The 19,471-nt window shown below is 34.8% G+C and overlaps 2 protein-coding genes across 2 annotated transcripts; both read left to right on the forward strand.

The window, feature by feature from the left end:
• Positions 1 to 3,961: 3,961 nt before the first annotated feature.
• LOC110691975 (AP-5 complex subunit beta-1-like) lies at positions 3,962 to 12,499 on the forward strand. Its single transcript, XM_021868961.1, is given in 4 exon segments — positions 3,962 to 4,461; positions 4,464 to 5,755; positions 9,900 to 10,339; positions 10,744 to 12,499. Coding segments are annotated over 4 exon segments (3,366 nt in total). The 5' UTR covers positions 3,962 to 4,295; the 3' UTR covers positions 12,212 to 12,499.
• A 1,814-nt stretch (positions 12,500 to 14,313) lies between these two features.
• LOC110691976 lies at positions 14,314 to 19,358 on the forward strand. The gene is made up of 9 exons (XM_021868962.1): positions 14,314 to 14,750; positions 15,612 to 15,778; positions 16,032 to 16,136; positions 16,269 to 16,325; positions 17,485 to 17,565; positions 18,026 to 18,060; positions 18,194 to 18,283; positions 18,448 to 18,607; positions 18,701 to 19,358. The coding sequence occupies exons 1-9, from the start codon at positions 14,591 to 14,593 to the stop codon at positions 18,818 to 18,820; spliced, it is 975 nt and encodes a 324-aa protein (XP_021724654.1). The 5' UTR covers positions 14,314 to 14,590; the 3' UTR covers positions 18,821 to 19,358.
• The last annotated feature ends 113 nt before the right edge of the window (positions 19,359 to 19,471 follow it).

The following is a 19,471-nucleotide window of genomic DNA, read 5'->3' on the forward strand; positions in this document are numbered from 1 at the left end:
TTATTTTGATGATATAAAGTAGTAATTAATTGATGTTGATTGATTTTAGTTATGTTTTTATTGCTTTGAAAAATTTTAGTTATGATTTTGAATAAAGGGTAAATTAGTAATTGTATAAGGTAAAAGTTGTCAAAAAAGAAAATGATGCAATAAATATGAAACATCCCAAAATGACAAGTGATGCAATAAATAAAAGACGGAGAAAGTAATATTTTTTACAAAACTTTATTCTTCAAGCAGTGCGATTAAAGCATTTGTTAAAAAAGATTGACAAATCAATCTGAAGTTTGATGAGCATGTGAGAATTACTCAGCTGGGTTTATCTAATAACACCTATTTGTTAAACTCTTGAAGAGTAATTTTTGACTAAATAATTAACATCTCAGCATGTGAGAGTTAATTAGTGAGATTTATTTGTATGCGCAAGAGAACTATCGTATCAATTATGAAATATCAAAGTATGGAATTTGATGTGTTATATATTACTAATTTATACTGTATAAGAGTGGACAACGACATTTGATGATATATATCATGTGTTGTCATCAAATTATTATTAATAGTTGTTCGGTCAAATATTGATCATCATTAATCTCTATTATACATGACCTCTAGAACAAGGCATAAGTTTATGTTTAAGGTAACTTTAAATAGAGATTTTTTGTGAGAGGAACCCGTTTTGCACCAATTTGGCTTTTAAGGGTTATAGATTAGGGTTTTTTTATAGGGTTTTTCCTAATAAAGTTTTAAGAAGTTACAATCTTCGATAATGGACATCCAAGGGGAGCGTTATGAAATATTGGCGAATGCCCATTATCCACCTATGCTCTTTGGAATATTCTAAGTCTAGGAGCTCCTATTATATGGAATGATACACACCTATTCTCTCATTTATTATTATCTCTTTTTTATAACAAGGTATGGAGTAACTTTTTATCTTTCACTTTCGTGAATTAGAAAAAAAAAATATTGTCTTTGATAAACTAGGGCATCCTGGCCTCATATTAGGAGAAAATACAAGTTTATCACCTTGATGAATAATTTTATTTTATCAAATGGAAAAACTGTAAATAAATAAACAATTTTTTTATTAAATATGAATCCCACATTTGTTGATATAATTACGAAAATGTTCTGGTGACTGAACTTTTTGTTGATTTATTTACGAGTTTGACACTTGGTAAAAAAATTGGGGCACCCTCAAATATTAGTAAGGCTTTTTCTGTAAATTTATAACATATTCCTTACATCATTACATGCTACCATTTACAACCAAACAACAGATGGTCTGATTTTTTTTTATTTTATTTTTGGTGTTCCACCCGATTCACCCTTTAGGCTAATCCGGACTCGAGGATTAGTTCTGGGTGATTTTTATGAATTATCATTTGCATATATATCCTACTATTTATAGTTTATACCGATCTTTATTCCCTAAACTCTTAATCCCACATGCCTAACGCCCTGTTAGCACAATTTTGACTATTTATCGTACAACATATATGTAAATAAGGAGTCTTGATTTTTGCGTTGCATCATTACAAAAATAAGCACCTCTCCTTTTAGGACAAGTAGCATTAACAACTTTGTATTCACAACGTTCACGGAAACAATTCACTTCCATAGATGATCGGAAATGCCGCATCAAGCTCAATTAAATCTGAAATGCAATTTAAATTCAAAATAGAGTTTCTTCACCTTCTCGCAAACGTCAACAATGGAGGAAGATTTTCAATAACAAATGATTTTTCAACGACACAAATAAAAAAAATGAAAATAAAGGAAATGATTAACCCCAATAGAGTAGGAGTTTGTCGTGGCCTGGGAAGATCTTTAACAATGGAGGAAGATAAAACTTCTCGCAAACGTCAACAACGGAGGTAGATAAAGATTCAACAATAGAGGAAGAGAATAACGACAATACGATGAATGTCATCGCCATCTGCTGCCAACAGCTCTACAAATTAGTTAAATACTCCTTGTTGTCCACATGAAAATACTTTTATACCCCTTGCTAAACATGAAAGTTATAAACTTGAATTTTTTTTGTTATTGGATCTATCTTAGTGTATACTACATGTTATTTTTTTAACTTTTATTGATACATAATATAAATATTGGAAGTTAAAGCCTTAAAGGTATGATGATAAAAGTCAAAGCGTGTCATATATTCAGAAATCTATAGATTAAAAATATACGAATTGACGTACTCCCTTCGTTTCAAAATAATATTTCACTTTGACTTTTGCACTATTCACGTACCTCCGTTAATAATCATACATAAGAAGATAAATATGTTCGGCAAAATTGTCGAACTATACCGTACTTTAATTTTTTTTATCAACTAATACCATGAATTAAATTTTGCTTTTAAAAATGGTTCCTTAATGACAAATTCTGGCCAAAAACTTATTTTTATTTAAGGTACTAATTCACAAATTAACTAGGGTCCTTGGGAGGGTTTTATGTTTCCTTCTAAGGTTTCTCCTTGAGAGGGTTTTCCTTCACCCTTCCCCTTTTCTTTCTCTCTCTCTTTCATCTCTTTTCTTGTAGGTTTTAGTTGTGAATCTTTGTAGGGGCTTTCACTAGTGTGCTTACTGGCGGTAAGTCCCAAAAACATTTAATTGCTTTTAATAATTAGATTTCATCCTTGTGGTGGTGATTTTTCTATAGCGTGTTTAATTTCTTGTCTGACGAGGATTTTATAATCACGGTAAGTTTCTAGAAGGCTACATGAGTATTTTCACCCAAATGACTAAGAATATTGTATATTTTTAAGGAATTTTTAAATTCTTAGGAATTTTAATTACTCGTAATTCTAAGGTGTTATGTACTTGTGTTGAGGGGCTTTTTTTTTTTATACATTTTTAAAAAAAATCGGAATAGATTGAGTTAGTTATAAATGAAATCTTTTTTCTTTCAATAGTAAAAAGGTTTCACAAATTGAATTAAAAATAGTTTATGAATACACAAATTCTTATATGTGGTTGGCCACACCGTGTGACCAGCCATCATGGGGGTTACTTCGTTTGTGCTATAGGGGTCACTTGGTCAATGTTATATGGGTTACTTGGTCAGTGTAAAAGGGGTTACTTTGTTCTTTTACAAGCGGTCAACATGAAGTGACCAGCCGTACATAAGACGGGTTGCGTCTTGTGTGCGGCTAGCCATACCATGTGATTGCTTGTAAAAGAACAAAGTAGTCCCTATAATACTGACTAAGTAACCCCTATAACACTCACCAGTAACCTCTCTAACATTGACGAAGTATCTCTTGTAACACTGAGCGAGTAACCCACGAAAATTGACCTGAAATCATTGACTCGAAAAATGACTCGAACTTGAATTAACCCGACCCGAAAAGGAGTTGACCTGAATGTGACCCGATGCTCGAAATAACTTGACCCGAAACCCGAAGTTGACCCGACCCAAAATGATACGACTCAAATTGACCCGACCCGAAGTGATCCGATAAGTACTCACATTTTATTTTATTTTTTAAATTTTTAAAAGAAAATTACTTTACTTTCTAATTATTATATAAAAGTTACTCTTATTATTGAAATAAGATGGATTTTTTCCACAAAATTTTTAATTGAATTTATTTTTGGCGATTCGACCCGAACTTGACCCGACTCGAATTGACCAGATCTGAACTAATCCGATTCGAACTTGATTGAAAATTAATCTTGAAAATTGACTCGATCCGAATTGATCCGACCCGAACTCAACCCAAAGTATTGACTTGAAACTTGAACTGATTCGACTTGACCCGAACCCAACCCGAAATGACCCGACCCGAACGACTTGTTTGCTAGGTCTATCTACACAGTCTATAGGTAGTCCATGATCGTGTGTTGCACAAACACAAATTCTTATATGTGACTGGCTACATCATGTGACCAGCCATTATAGGGGTTACTTGGTCAGTGTTAAAGGGGTTACTTGGTCAGTATTAAAGAGATTACTTCATCATGTTATAGGGTTACTCAGTCATTGTTATAAAAGTTACTCGATGAATATTATAGGGGTTAATTGATTAGTATTGTAGGGGTTACTTTATTTTTTGGGTTTTTATAAGTAGTCATATTGTATGACAACCACACACAAGATGGACTGTTTCACAAAAAAATCATTTTGTAGGGAGAAATCACACATTTACACTGATAATAATCTTTGTTGTCATCTCCCAAACACTGTAAGAACAAGCTCAGTCTACGAAGCTCAAAACCACGACTTTCATGGCGGATTTAGCTCTTCAATAATCTATATCACCTTCCATTAATCCACCTTCAATGGATAAGCTCCCTTCGAAGAAAACCCATCTCACAGTTCAAGAATGGGAGTCTCTCATCGACGACTTTCACCATGGAAATTCTCATCGATGGTCTTCTTCAATCTCCTCACTCTCTCTCCTCGATTTTTCTCTCTCTTCTCTTCTCAAGAAGGATTTCCCTCTTCCCTCAAACTCCATCTTCTCATCTTCCTTGACGAATTCGCCGATCAAATTTTTGTTTCTGATGATGAAGAACAAGTTCTTTCGAGATTGATTGATGCCCTGAAAGTTGTAATTCAATCCCCAATTGATGGGGTTTCGATTAATTACTCGCTTAAGGAGCAGATGCTTGTTTCTGTTACTTCGATTGTGATGACAATTTGTTCAATTAGGGTTAGGGTTTTTGTGACTCAAATTGAGGTGTTGGTTGCGATTCTATTGACGATTATTAATCGGCCGAATCATGGGGTTGATCGGCAAACGAGGGCGGTTGCTTGTGAATGTTTGAGGGAATTGGAGAGAGAATTTCCGTGTTTGTTGGCAGAAATAGTGGGGCATTTATGGGGGCTTTGTCAGAATGAACGAACTCATGCTTCTCAGAGTTATCTTCTTTTGCTTTTAGAGGTAATTCATGACATTGTTGTTTGTAAATTGAATGTTGCTTCGATTTTTCGTACTGCTGTTCCTTTAGTTCCTTTTAATGTTCCGCAATGGGTGACTGCCTATAATGGGGAGGATAATGTGGAGGGTATGCATTTTGGGGTTGAATTGTCGGGTTCGAATGAGAAGGAGTTGAAGCGGGTGATGTCGTTTTTGTTGGAGAATTCTCAGGTTTTGACTTGTTGTGGGATGGTGGAGTTCATGTCAATGGTGATGCCATTGGCAGTTGGTTTAGAGCTTCAGAATTCTTTATTGAAGGTACAGTTCACTGGGTTGCTTTATAACTATGATCCCTTGCTTTGGCATGTGGTTTTGATGCTTTGTAAACGGTTTTTGGATGCGTTTGATGGGGACGAGGCTGAGATTTGTAAGCGGCTGGTGTTGATTGCCAAGGTGGGACAACAGCCTTTGGTGTTTCGATTACTGGTTCTTCATTGGTTGTTAGGTTTTGTCGAATTGGTGTCTGAAAAAGATGTTGGGAAAAGGAAGTTAGTTGTTGGGATGAGCTCACACTTTTATCCGAATGTATATGATGCACTTGCATTGAAGTCATTGAAGCTAGATATGATTGCATTTTGCTCTGTCATCATTGATTCAGCCGTGAGCCAGGATGACTTTTCAGGGAAATCTGTGATGAAGTACTTTGAGGACGGTCTTGTCTGTGTATCAGGCTTTAAATGGCTGCCACCTTGGAGCACGGAGACAGCAGTCGCTTTCAGGACCTTGCATAAGTTCTTGATTGGTGGATCAACTCATTCCAATGCTGATCCATCTGCCAGCAAAGATATCATGGAGTCTGCAATCTTCTGTGTTATACAGGTACTGTCATTTACTCTACCTTGTTTTGTTAGCTGAATACTGTATCAATCTTTCAATATTTTGGAAGTAATCATCATATTAGAATTAGAGAACTCTTCGATAAAGCTATGGTAGTGCTTGTAATTCAACACTTAGGGGGGGACCTCCAGTCCACGCAGGTGATAAGAATGCATGCAAAATGCATGGCATGATTGTATTGGTTTGGTTACTTGGTTAGGAATAATTTTCTGGTCGAGTGCCCAGATGCTTGTGTTTTAGGCAGTCTTTTATGTTACACTGAACTTGTACTCCATAGTCCGTATGTCATCTAATATTCAATATTCGATTCATACATAATAGCATGCATCTTTTGTTTGAAGATTGTCGCCTTTCAACAAATGAACGATCCACTCTATGACCATAGAGTAAATCATGTCAACATACTGCTGATAATTTAAGATGATTTGTGATGATCTCTATTATATTATACAAGCCAACTCTTGAGGAGTTCATTGTCCTTTCCTAAATAAAAACATAAAAAAAAAAAAAAAGAGTTCGTTGTCCACCTATAATACCTAAAACACCCTACTTCTTACATGTACTCTTTTATATTTTAATATTTTCAATGCTAAGATAAACAGCTATCGTACATGTTTTTCGAAATGTGAAGCTCTCATCATGTGCATATTAATCTAGTACTATCTAATAAAAGTGTGTTTCCAAACCCTTCTTATAGAATGATTTCTATATTGACTATCTTCGAGGGGTCTGTGGTGACAATAAAGTGGAAATCTCAAGAAATTTGTGCAATCTTAGTGACATCTTTTGTTCGTTCTCTTCTTTTGTTATGTCTTCACATATCATGCAGTCCAGTATGTTAGCTTCTCCAATATTTACTTTTTATAGCCTCTTTGCACCCAAATAATATACAAGCTTTTATTGGATTATATCCTTCTCTTGGGGGATCTATTGAACTTCATTAAGGTTTTGTCCAAAGTGAATAAATAATGATCAAAACGCTTTCTGATTGATTGTGTCGACTCCTCATATATAAGGCAGACATGTGTAGAAGTTAAATCAACAAGGTTGTGGCCTTGTGGGAGCATAAATAAATATGGAAATCATATTGTATCAAGAGCTTCTAAATAATGGGGTTTGAATACAAAAAATAGCAAGGCTGTGCTAGTTTGAGGGAGCTAGGAGATAGCCCTTGGAGCATAATCAGTTTTCTGGTGCTGAATTGTAAAGTGTTTGGATGCAAACTAATGAGATAGATGGAGGTGTAGGAGCTATATGTGAGCTAAGATTTACACTTTGTTTGGATTGAGAAAATTGGAGGGAAAGGAAGAGAAGAGAAATGAAGGGATCCATCCTCCCTTGTTTGGATACCATCTGGTAGAAGGGAAGGGAAGGGAAAGAAAATGGACAGATACCGGTATTCTACATCCATACTTGGTTTAAGGTGTCAGATGCTCTAGTAGTCTAGTTGCGTGGAAGAGGAAGTTAAAGGGCAAGTGGATTGCAGAATTCTGGAAGCTAATTCAGTGACTGTAGGAAGGAGAGAAATTGGTGGATATTTTAAGCGAAATTCCTACTCCTTTTGAGCATTTAAAGTAATCTATATATTAAAGTATCTTGTATAGTTGGACTGTTGGAGTCACTTGCTTTAGCATAAGCATTTACCATCCTTTCTTCATGCTGTGAGTGATAATTCATGGTTTTTATAAATCAGGTACTCCGTATTTGTGGATTGTCTATAGAATTTTTTGTTTGTGTGGGTACTGGGTACACAGGCTCGTAACTTTGTAAGCTCTAAGTTTATTGGAGGCATGTTACTTTTTGTTTCTATTGGGCTTGACCCTTCCTTGGTGTCCCTTCTAGCATAGATCTTTATTTTTCATTTCAAAAGAGGGGAAAAAAAAGTAAAAGAAAGAAAATACGAAAAAAGCATTGGCCAGTGTACAAGCACTACTAAATTGTCAAGCACAGGGAAGTGAAAGACATTTTTATTATGTTTGCTTGTTCATATTTGCACGAATTTTGCTAAAAGTATCTTAATCTGAAACAAACGTAATTGCAAGAAACATTTGTAGCTTAATTTTTTATCAATAAATATGGAGGTAACTCTGAATCTGAATTAATACTACCTCTGCTTTCCTAGCTCCACTCACTTTTACTTTTATTCCAACGTTTTATCAATTCCTCACCTTGTGGGACCCAGTGTTTGAAAAAGCGCGCCTAAGGCGCAAGGCGATCAGGGGTATGTGCTTAATATGGTTTGGCGAGGCATTTTGGGTTAGGCGCACCAAAAGCGCCCGAGGAACACCCCGAGGCGCACTTGAGGCAAACTTCAGCCAAATTTTTTTAACTGGCCATATACTGCTGTGAGGCGCACTGAGGCGCACCTTAGGCGCAGCAGAACCCCTCTCGCTTCAGTGCGCCTTGAGCTTTTTTATACATTGGTGGGACCTTATTGTATTTACAAAACTCTCTCTCTCTCTCTCTCTCTCTCTGTCTCCAAAAAGTGACCTTTATTGGGTTTTTTTTTGGGATCTTTGATACTGAATAGGAAACGGAGGTAGTATCAGTAGGAAATAGTATGCATTTGAACAGAATCTGTGTATGTGGCTTCAGAGCTAGCTACTTTGTTAAGCTTGTGTAAAATATTTCAACTAAGACACTCTATGGGGGTCGTTTGGTTAGAACAATGGAAACGAAGTGGAAAGGAAACAAATAAAAGGGAGGAAAGGAATCATGTAACTATTACATTTTCATTTGTTTGGTTTAATCATGGAAAGGAATCCATTTGTGTTTGAGGAGGGTAAGGTATTTGTTACCCTAGGTTTTAGAGTAGTAACAAATGGGTGGAATCCCTTACCCTTAGGTAAAGGTAATTGTTACCAAATCTCTTAACCAAACATTTGATAACAGTAATAGTTTAACCGAATCCGTTTCCAACCTAAAAAATACACTAACCAAACATGCTCTATATATATACCAAAATAATACTTCAATAGAAGACATCAAGAAATTATTTTAAGAGATTCGGTGACTTGAAAAGGAAGCATTGATTAGTCAGTATCATCTACTCATCTTGGTGAGACTTAGAAACATTCCTTCTCCTTTATCCTTTTATCATAACATTATGTTGACTAGCCAATTGTACTTTAAGAAACATAGGTATGTTCTGTTTTTTTTTTTTTTTTTTTTTTTTTTTTTTTTTTTTGTGTTTGAAAAAAAACTTATGAAATGAATTTGATCTTGATTAAGTATAAGTTTGAATTCCTAGGCTGCAAAGTTTCTTGGAGAAACACAATCAACCAATAAATTGTTATGCCCAATTTGCTAATAATTACTTGTATTTTTCTGTGTGCCTCATCTGTGTGATTGTCTTTCTTTTTTTTTTTTCTTTTTTTTTTCAGAATTTCAGAATTCCATAATTTGCTACTTTGCATTGTTCTTCTGCATAGTTGTTTTCATCTAGAAACCTTGAAGGATGGGTCTTGCTCAAGTAATCCACTGCCCATTATAGTTTCATGTTCCTGGCCTTTAGCTAGAAGCCTAGAACAATAACTCTCACCAATGATTAGAACAAAATGAAAATTTTATCTTTAACATTTCGTATGAGTGATACTTATGCTTTATATGGTAGCCACTTTTTTGAGCAGCTATCTTATTAGAAATAACAAAACTGCTTAAGGTATTCATGTTTAATACTCAAAAGTATTTTTTAAGAATTGCTTGAGTCAAGGGAAAGCTTCTCTCTAGGCTTATCTCTGTTGACAAGGCATTTAGAGATATAAAACACAAGAAAAATTCTCTGTTATAATGAGGAGTGGGTTAGGTCCATCAAATCCATCTTTTATATTTATTGTATTTACATTGTTTTCCCTGATAAATAAATTTATTTTTTTCCCCATTTCTCTTCGTCCCTATATTGAGATTTACAGTGGAAAAAGTGTTTTTTTTTTTTTTTTTTTTTTGCTTTTTTGTGGGGGAGTAAGAGTAAGGGTTATTCTCACAAGATCTGCCTTGCTTTTCACAACGTTGATGTAGTTGTTGTCTCCATCCTCTATGGACAAAACATGGATAGTGAAGCTTTCTACTTTGTTAAGTTTATCTTATGGTTCATATCCACAATTCTATTTTCATTTGTGCATTGCAGACAATGTTGGTGAAGTTGCTATCAGACTTCCAAAAGTTGGTTCCTGTGGTTGTTACATTAATTGATCGATTATTGAGCTGTCAAAAGCACTGCTACCTTGGGGAGAAGCTTCTTCAGATCATTGATGAGCACTTACTTCCTAAGATTGTCATAAACTATCGATTTTCTTTTTATTTCCTGATTTTTGATAGAATTGGGAAAAATGATTCTGTACCTCCTCAAAGATTGCTGGAGTTGCTTATGAAGTTCACAATTTTTCTTGTTGAGAAGCATGGTCCAGATACTGAATTGAAATCCTGGTCCCAAGGAAGCAAAGTCCTTGGCATTTGCCGAACAATGCTTTTGCACCACCATACTTCCCGTTTGTTTATGGGACTCTCTCGACTTCTTGCATTTACAACTCTTTATTTTCCTGATCTGGAGGTTCGTGACAATGCAAGGTACCGTTATGAATCTTATATTGTCATCCCTGCCCCACTTTACTTTCTGCACTCCATATCAAATAACATATAGATTCTCAGCTTTCTGCTTGCATGTTCTATGATTCTTCAATTCTGGAGATAGTAATTTATATGCATTTGCATACAAAGTTTACCAACTAAGGCATGTGGGATGTATCCCTCTCTTTATATTTTAGGGGGTATTTTTTATATACAAAGTTTTCTGGAAAAAAAATAAATCTTTGGGCTTATATTTGGGCCTTCTATGTGCGTTTATATTGTGATTCATTTTTGTTCAGCAGACATGAAATCATGATTACGTAATTTAGGTTACGGCTTTAGAACCTTCTTCATGCTCTCTTTCACCTCAGGGAATATTAATTTATCTGTTCTGTGATTTGTAGGATTTACCTACGAATGTTGATATGCATACCTGGAAAAAAACTCAAGCATATGCTGAATCTTGGGAATCAATTGGTTGGCATCTCACCATCACCTCATGCAAGTTCCGTCTATAATGTTCAATCTCCTCGGTTTTCTGAGGATCTTAAGAAATCCAGAAGTATTTCATCTTACATCCATCTTGAGCGGATGATACCACTGCTTGTGAAGCAATCTTGGTCATTGTCTTTACCTGCTATTGATTATGACGTTGACAAGAATGGCTATGAGGATGGCATCGAGGATAGTGAATCGCAGTTGAATGGTAAAGATTCCAGTGACTATAAAGCTTCCGACTTTTCCCCTGACAATAAAAGATTAGATCAGCCTCAAGAACCTCTACGAGTTATGGATTCCAAAATTTCAGGGACTTTGGATATATTGAGGAAGCATTTTTCATGTATTCCTGATCTCAGGCACATGTCAGGGATCAAAATTAGAATACCCTGTTCTTTGAGGTTTAGATCTGATCATTTCAACCGCATATGGGGATCAGATTCAACAGGAGAGGTTGCTAATGAATTAGATGCACTGCCTGCAATGTATGGAATAGTTCTCAAGTTCTCGTCCTCAGCTCCTTATGGTTCTATTCCATCATATCATATCCCATTTCTTCTTGGTGAATCAACTTTTGTGAGTCCCCAGAAGAAAGAGTCATTGGACATAGTCCCTGCTGGAATCCCCTCTAGTGAAAAGTCAGTATCTAAATCACCAGTTACCATTGAATTGGAACCACAAGAACCTGTGCCTGGCCTAGTTGATGTTTCCATTAATGCAAATGCAGAAAATGGTCAACTTATACATGGCAAGCTTCAGGGGGTCTCAGTTGGAATTGAGGACATGTTTCTCAAGGCTGCTGCTCCATCTGACATCCTGGAAGGTGCAGTTCCTGGATATTACTCACGCCTTTTTAATGCTTTGTGGGAAGTATGTGGTACCTATTCCAGTGCTGGCCGGGAGACATTTTCACTTAAAGGCAGGAAGGGATTTGCAGCAATCCATGGAACACAATCAGTCAAACTCCTCGAAGTTCCTTCAATCTTTGCAGTTCGTGTTGTGGAAAGATATTTAGCCCCCTTTGTTGTTGGTGTGATTGGTGAATCTCTTGTGGAGATTGTGAAGGATGGGGGCTTAATCCAAGATGTTGCGTGGATAGATAAGTCTTCAGATTCTGCTGATGGAAATAACTCGGTTGCAAAGTCTGATGGTGGTCCACTATATCTCACATACTTGGATAACGAAGATGGTAAGATCAACATTGGTAAGACAAACATGGGTTGCTTTCATGTGTTGATATTCTTACCTCCCCGTTATCATCTTCTCTTTCGGATGGAAGTTTCTGATTTTTCCACACTGGTACGAATTAGAACAGATCACTGGCCTTGTTTAGCCTACATTGATGAATATTTGGAAGCTCTTTTTTCTTCATAGATGGGGTTAGTCTATTCCGCGGCTATATGTTGTAGAGAGGAAATTCATTCTGATTTCTCTTATTTGCCTTGTGGCGGTTGATTACAATTTTCTGTTCAGATTCTTTTCCCAGATTGTTTTTTACTTGGGAAAATATTCTTTTTGCATCCGAAATAAAAGATGTACATATTCGAGTCTCTGTCACTTATGTAGTGATTTTGTATATGAAATTTTGAGTCGTTTCTGGCAGTATACTTCCCCGAGAATATAAAGTTACAGTTAATTCCAAAATTTTGGTATCCATCTGCTGTTTTATCTGAACTTGCAAATTTGATCAAATGGCAAAACTTACTGAAAATAAATGTGTGATATCTGTACAGTCGGATAATGCTTTTGATAGAACTTTTGGTTGGGGGGGGGGGGGGGGAGTCCCTTGTAACAGTTTTAAGTAGGGTGAAATTGGATTTCCTTCTTGCAAGGGGTAAAAAGAATGATGTCCAGCTATTACGCCAACTTTGATTCTCTTCTTCACATCAGGGATGGAAAGAGAAAAACAAATGACCTAATGCAACCATTATGTTCACCAAAAAATACCATCTACCCTACTTGTTTCAATTGACCACCCTTCACCCACCTACTTTACTTGTTTCATTTCCTATTCGCTTTGAGAGTGAAATAACTCAGGTGGTTAGAGCTTTTCTCCCAATTCTAAGAGATCTTGGTATCGATTAGGCGTCATTTAGAATCCTCAAAAATATCAAGGAAATATATCATTTATTGGGAGAGGGGGGAAGTCCCTTGTAACAATTTTAAGTAGGGTGAAATTTGATTTCCTTCTTGCAAGAGGTAAAAAGAATGATGTCCAGCTATTACGCCAACTTTGATTCTCTTCTTCACATCACAATTGGATGGAAAGAGAAAACAAAATGACCTAATGCAACCATTATGTTCACCAAAAAATACTATCTACCCTACTTGTTTCACTTGACCACCCTTCACCCACCCACTTTACTTGTTTCATTTCCTATTCGCTTTGAGAGTGAAAAACTCAGGTGGTTAGAGTTTTTCTCTCAATTCTAAGAGATCTTGGTATCGATTAGACGTCATTTAGAATTCTCAAAAATATCAAGGAAATATATCATTTATTCTACTTTTGACCTAAGACCAATTTAGGACTCAATAAGTCTTGTATAAGGTAGGCTTACTTTAATTTTATGGTAAAACAGTCAATATAAAGTTAACATTAACAATTTTTATGGTAGCTTTAATCCATGTAAGGGTAACTTTAATTTGTAATGAAATTCATTGTATTTTAATGTGTAATTTCTAATGGATATACATGCTATGAAAGCTAATGAAAGTCCGCCTTAAAAATCAAGAATTTGTATTTTAGCACTGTGGAATTGAGGAAGTTTTATATTTTATTAGAATGACAAGTAAATAATATAAAATTAAAATAATTGACAAAAAGAATGTTACTCAGAAAATATTTTAGGAGTTATAATTCAATTGTCCCTATATAATCATAACATTAGTACTCGTATTTGACAATGACTTGACATGATAAGTAAGTTAAGCTATTTAGAAGGATAATATTTTACTATGAAAAGTAGTATTGTAGTATAATGTAAAAATGGGTCTGTGTTATATTCAATTATAAAAATACTTCCGTCCTATAATATAATGTCCGTATTTTTTAAATTTTTGTTTTACATAACTTTGCCTTTGTACACTTGGATCATTAGGAAAAATGCCCCTATATTTCCTCAAATTTTCTTTTTACCTTTCCTATATGGTCTACACATATTTTCAAAGCTTTATTAAATGCCATTACTCATTTTTGAGAAAATACTAGTTTATCATCTTGATATGGCAATCTTGTATACAAACAATAAAAAATGTGCAGCATTCATTGTGGAACCGCTAATGGTATTAGCGATTCTAACATGAACAATGCACATTTTTTATAAATTAAAACCAATAATGATGCTAGGATTGCTAGCGAATCTACCATAAATAATGCAAATTTTTAGTCATTTATTTACAAATCTGTCGTTTGATAAACATGCCATGTTTATAAAATTGATCAACTAGAACGCCTCATTCTTAATCCCATAAAAAATGAAAAAAATATTTGTACTACAAGCGGGATTACTGGAAAAGAAAAGATGTAAATGAGCCGAGACTATATCAATCGAAGCTAGACATGGTTTTACTAGAATTTGCCGTAATAGTAATACAGTCTGGTGACTAGGCTCACTGCCACTCACACTACTTGACTAGTATAGCAGATAAAGATCTATCCAAAAAAAATCAAGTTCAACACAACTTAAGCAAACCACCCAATTCTCTTTACTCTGCCATTGATTATCAACTAACTACACTCTACATAGTTGCAGAATGGAGACTCTTTCCAGAGGAAGTTGCCCAGTTTTTATGAACATCTTCTTTTTTGCCAGAAATTCAATTGCAAATTCAAATCAAAGTAGCAGTATATTGTTTCCCAAATCATCTTCACTCAGAAATCCCACTGTTTCTGTCCTTAAATCCCCTTCTCAAGGTTATTTCTATAAATTCCTACTTTTTATTTTCTTGCTACTTAATTATGGGTTTTAAAATTATCCTTTTTTTTTGGGGGGGAAGGGGGGTTAAATTTATGAAATTTCATGGATGAGGTGATCTGGGTGTTACGAATTTGAGTGTAATTTCATCATTTTGAATTGGGGTTATGTATTTGAGGCATTTATTTACTTATAATGGGCTGAAATTCATACTATTTGTTGCCTATCTTATTTCTTGCTCTGGAATGTTGTGTTTGGGTATTATCCTTAAGTTCAAATTAAATTTTTTCTTAATCTTGAATTATGATTGTATTGGTTTTGTGTAACTAGATTTCCATAACTCGCCTGTTTGTGGCAGTTTGTTGTCGTTGTCCTTGTCGTTGTCAGTGGTGTATGAATTCAGGTGAAAGGAATAGTACCTTGGTTTTTATACAGAATTATCTAATGTCTTACCAAACTAGAACTTGTCCTTAGGTGGATCAAATTGGCAAAAGCAAAGATTTTGCATTGTGTACTTGTATGTTCTACCATGAATCCGAGCTTAATTTGTTGATGTGCTTGCTGTCATAAAGCCGGTTGAATTGGCAATTGCAAAGACTCAAATTTAATAGAATTGAACCTATTTTTCAAATTGCCTTACCTCAGTTTGATAGAACACTATTCTTTGGTATGCTTAAGTTGGTGATTGATGGTGGAAATCTCGCGGAGTGCTTTGATATTGTCCGGAATAAGCAGACCTCACCTTGTAAAAATTGACAATATTGACTATAATGTGCTCATGTGACCATGTCTGAAATTATAAGCTGAATAAGGCTGCTCTATTATGACATCATGCTTATATCTTTTCTGATCTTCTTCAGCAAGTGAACGTGCTGATGAAGATGTTTTGCGAGAATTTTTCAGGGAAAGACAGTTGAAGGGAGATATTATAACAAAATACTCTGATAGATTTTTTCAGAAAGAGGTAATGAGAGTCATTGATGATGAAGTTGCTGATGCAGATTATAGCTCTCAACCAAATGCAGAGGTATCGCACACTTTTTAGTTCTCCATTTGTTCCTTGTAGATAATGGTGTAGTTAAGTTCGTCTATAAACCTAGAAATTTATTCAAATATATCTGGAAATCTGGAATTGACCCGATGCATTTTTGGTTTTCTCTAGATAGCCCCAAATTTATTATTCTTTCTAGTATCTAGTATTTTAAGTGATACCTTGTGTCTTTAATTTACCATTTCGATATTCGCATGTTTCAATTTTCTTATGTTCTAAGTATTGTCAGGCCTTGACTGATGAGCCTGACGCAGGGTTTCTAAAATTGACAACAACTCAAGAATGGTTGATGGGTGAAACTTCTGCACCAATCAATAGGAAGCCAACCAATAAGGTCTGGTTTAACATCTGTCTCATGCTTGCTAATGCTTCCTTCTTTCCTCAACCTTTTGTATTTGTAGGCTGTTATACAATTTCACTTCTTGAGGACAAACAGACAACTTACTGATTCGGCATCTGATAATAGGAATTACAGGATGATAGGGAAAGAAGAAGGAGGCTCAACTTTCTAAATTATGAAGCTGTAAGACCCTTGATTTTACATGCATGAAAATAGCTACTCATTGCCTATGTTTTTCTTACCTCAGCTTCAAGATTATATTGAAATTATGTTATATCTGATATCTTTTAGATGATGATGTCCTATTATATTTTGCTTTTACATGAGAAATTGAGAAGTGATTATAATAAAATACTATCCAATTAAGAATTTCTCTTTGTTAAATTATGTCTGACCTTCATTGAGGACGACACTCCACACCAAAGATGGATCAATTATCTTTTTTTCTCAAATTTTTAGTTAAATTATAAATATCCTACTGGAAGCTATCTTTAATCAATGAATCAACTTAAACCTCTCTCCTCTCTTCTCCTCTTATCTTTTACTTATCAATGACATATTTGACAGACACTTCTCACAGTAGTTGATGTAAATGAATCTTTAATAAATACTACAACATACTATATTTTTTACTGTTTTAACTCAATTAGAATGTCAAACTCTGTAATCCAAAAAAAAAATGTCAAACTCTGTAAATTCTATCTGCGTCCTTAGTAAAATAAACTTTCTTTTATATAGGAATATGTCAAGCCTTTTACTTTTTGCAGTAGAGGACTTTAAAAACATTCAATGTTGGCCAAAATGGTTAAACAAAGAGTTCTTGGTGCATTTCAAACAAAACTCTAAATATCCAATGGAAGAATTGGTAATATTAGTGATTAACAGGAATAGGGTGCAAATTCATCATTAAGATTGATATGAGGTTGGAGCATCTGCTTATAAACTACTCCCTCCATCCCTAAAAGATTTATAAAGTAGTTTACAATCAATTTATGATCAGAGATTAAATATTACTCTTATGCTAGTTCCTTCAGGGAAAAATTATTAATTCTACAGTAGATTTAAGGTTTGTACAATTAATTAAGATGGCCTAAGAAATATTTCATATTCCTAACTGTAGTCAAACAGTACTGTTCCTGACCCTTTTTTTATGCTAATTATCATGATGGGAAATTCTTGTATATATAGCCACAGTAAACTAAATATAAAAATAAATAAATAAATAAATAAACTATTTTTATTTCCTTATCTAAATTCTCTAATTTTTCCCATGGATCATCTCCAAGTTTTTCTAGCTGATGGGTCATTAGCGTTGCTGATGTTAGTATGATTACATTTCCAGCTTAAGAGGGAATTGCAGTTCATGACTCTGGGGATTGGAGCCGCCTGTACTGGGTATTGCTTATTCATATTCTCAATCCAGGTAAGATAAGTAAAAGGAAATTATGTACAATCGGTATTCTCATTTATGCAGATAGCATATCTACAAAAAACTTGACTATAAAGCTACTATGTAACTGCATTCCTCTGGCTTTTTTTTCAAACTGTATGTCTTGCTTATCCAATAAGTTGTCATGAGTAGTGCAAGTGCAACTACAAAGAACCACCTACTATGTTCTGTGATGCGGTCAATTAATTCCTTCTAAAAATTCTTTAATATGCTCAAGATAAAATTCTTTAATCACAAGAAAAAATGTTACGGAGTATTTTCTTTAATATAAATATGATGAATCTTGAAACAATGAAAACCCTGAAGCTATACCTAATCTTCTGTTATAATATTATTTCCCCTTGATTATAGCAGGTGATAATATTCTTGAACCTGGTATAGTGGTATATGATTCTATTTTCTTACTTATGCATTTCTTTTGTATGTTTCTTAGGCAGCAGTGAGTTATGCTTCAGGAGTTGGATTTAGGTTAGCTTCCTTCTTTAATAGTTATATTCTAGGTGTTGGTGAACTTGAATATTGTGAAGGTTGATAAATTGAAGCCAAGCCTTTGAGATTCTCTGTAACTGCTCAGCTAATATTTGTCATTAAACTCTTGCAGTTTCTTGTATCTGCAACTGTTGTATCAGCATGCGGACAACATATCACAGGATTCAGTTCCACAAATTTTCCGGCAAAAGAAAACAAAGAAGTACACCCTTAAATTTACCTGACCATCCTTATTTTTCGCCTTTCTTACTATGCTAAACATTAAAAAAATGTATAATAATAATTAATAAAAGATTACATCCTAATTATTCAGATGACTAATGTTGTGCTTCTCTGTCCCTTATTGTCTACTGTCATACTGATCAGAATTGGAATACGAAGTGAGGATCTGAAAGATTCACTAGAAAAATCAGTCAAGGGAAGTGGGATTGCTCTTTCGTCTCCAAGACTTGTAATCCCTGCAGCAATATATGGATTATGGGTCCTGCTTCACCAGAACTTTGCTACTGATCTCTTTGATTTCCAGGTATTACACGAACTGTTTCAGAATGTGGCTGGGAGTTTTGATGTCTACGTATTTGGTCTTAAGCTCTTAACTAACCTTCTGATTCACTGTTAGATTGTGCCTGCTATGTTGGGATTATTTGCTTACAAAGCTGCCGCGCTCGTTCAAGTTTATAGAGATAATGAAGACTTACAATTCATCTTTCCAGATACTGAGGAAAGCTCAGGTGTCTGAAACTCATGTCTTGCTTCAAACATAGAACATTTTACCTTCCCCAGTTCAGAAAGCTATTGTTAATACTGAAACTGAAATTTTGGTGCTGGAGGCTGGAGCACACTTTTTCTTGGTAAAAAATTCTATATATGTATGAGTTGGTTTGATCTGTATGTATTGTAGGATACTAGGAGGCATATGTAGTACAGAGATCCAACTTTCTGCCTTTGTAGGTACTATAGCAGGTGATAATATATTTGTTGTACCCTTTCCGTTGGAGCTATGCCATTAGTAAGCCATCCTCGCTACATTTTTTTTTCTTTGAATTTGGACTAGTGTCCGTCCTCCTAAACTTCTCTCTACTTTTTCACCTTTTTTTAATCTTCGTGAAGTTTCTCATGTACAGATTAATCATGGAGTTATGAGTAATGTAAAAATGAAAGGATTGTTAGCAAAGGCGACAGTTGATCTAGATCAGGCTTCTTTTGAACCAGATTTGTTTATAAAACAAAAGATAAAAGTTGTGCTGTAAAATTTGTTAAACAATTTTAGTCTACTGTTTTTTATAATTAATTTCAGCATTATTTGTGTTCTTATTTTTGAACATCACTCTAGTCCCTCTCATCATCTCTCCACACATGAGATTCTAAAACAAATGCCCACCTACATGGC

Source organism: Chenopodium quinoa, unplaced genomic scaffold (genome assembly GCF_001683475.1).
Source record: "Chenopodium quinoa cultivar QQ74 unplaced genomic scaffold, ASM168347v1, whole genome shotgun sequence".
NCBI lineage: Eukaryota > Viridiplantae > Streptophyta > Magnoliopsida > Caryophyllales > Amaranthaceae > Chenopodium > Chenopodium quinoa.

Bases quoted from the DNA above. Each gene is read 5' to 3' on its own strand.
- LOC110691976 (XM_021868962.1), top strand. From the start codon at position 14,591: ATGGAGACTCTTTCCAGAGGAAGTTGCCCAGTTTTTATGAACATCTTC. The intron at 16,137-16,268 runs GTCTGGTTTAAC...ATCTGATAATAG, and splicing joins ATAGGAAGCCAACCAATAAG to GAATTACAGGATGATAGGGA. The intron at 18,284-18,447 runs GTACACCCTTAA...CATACTGATCAG, and splicing joins CGGCAAAAGAAAACAAAGAA to AATTGGAATACGAAGTGAGG.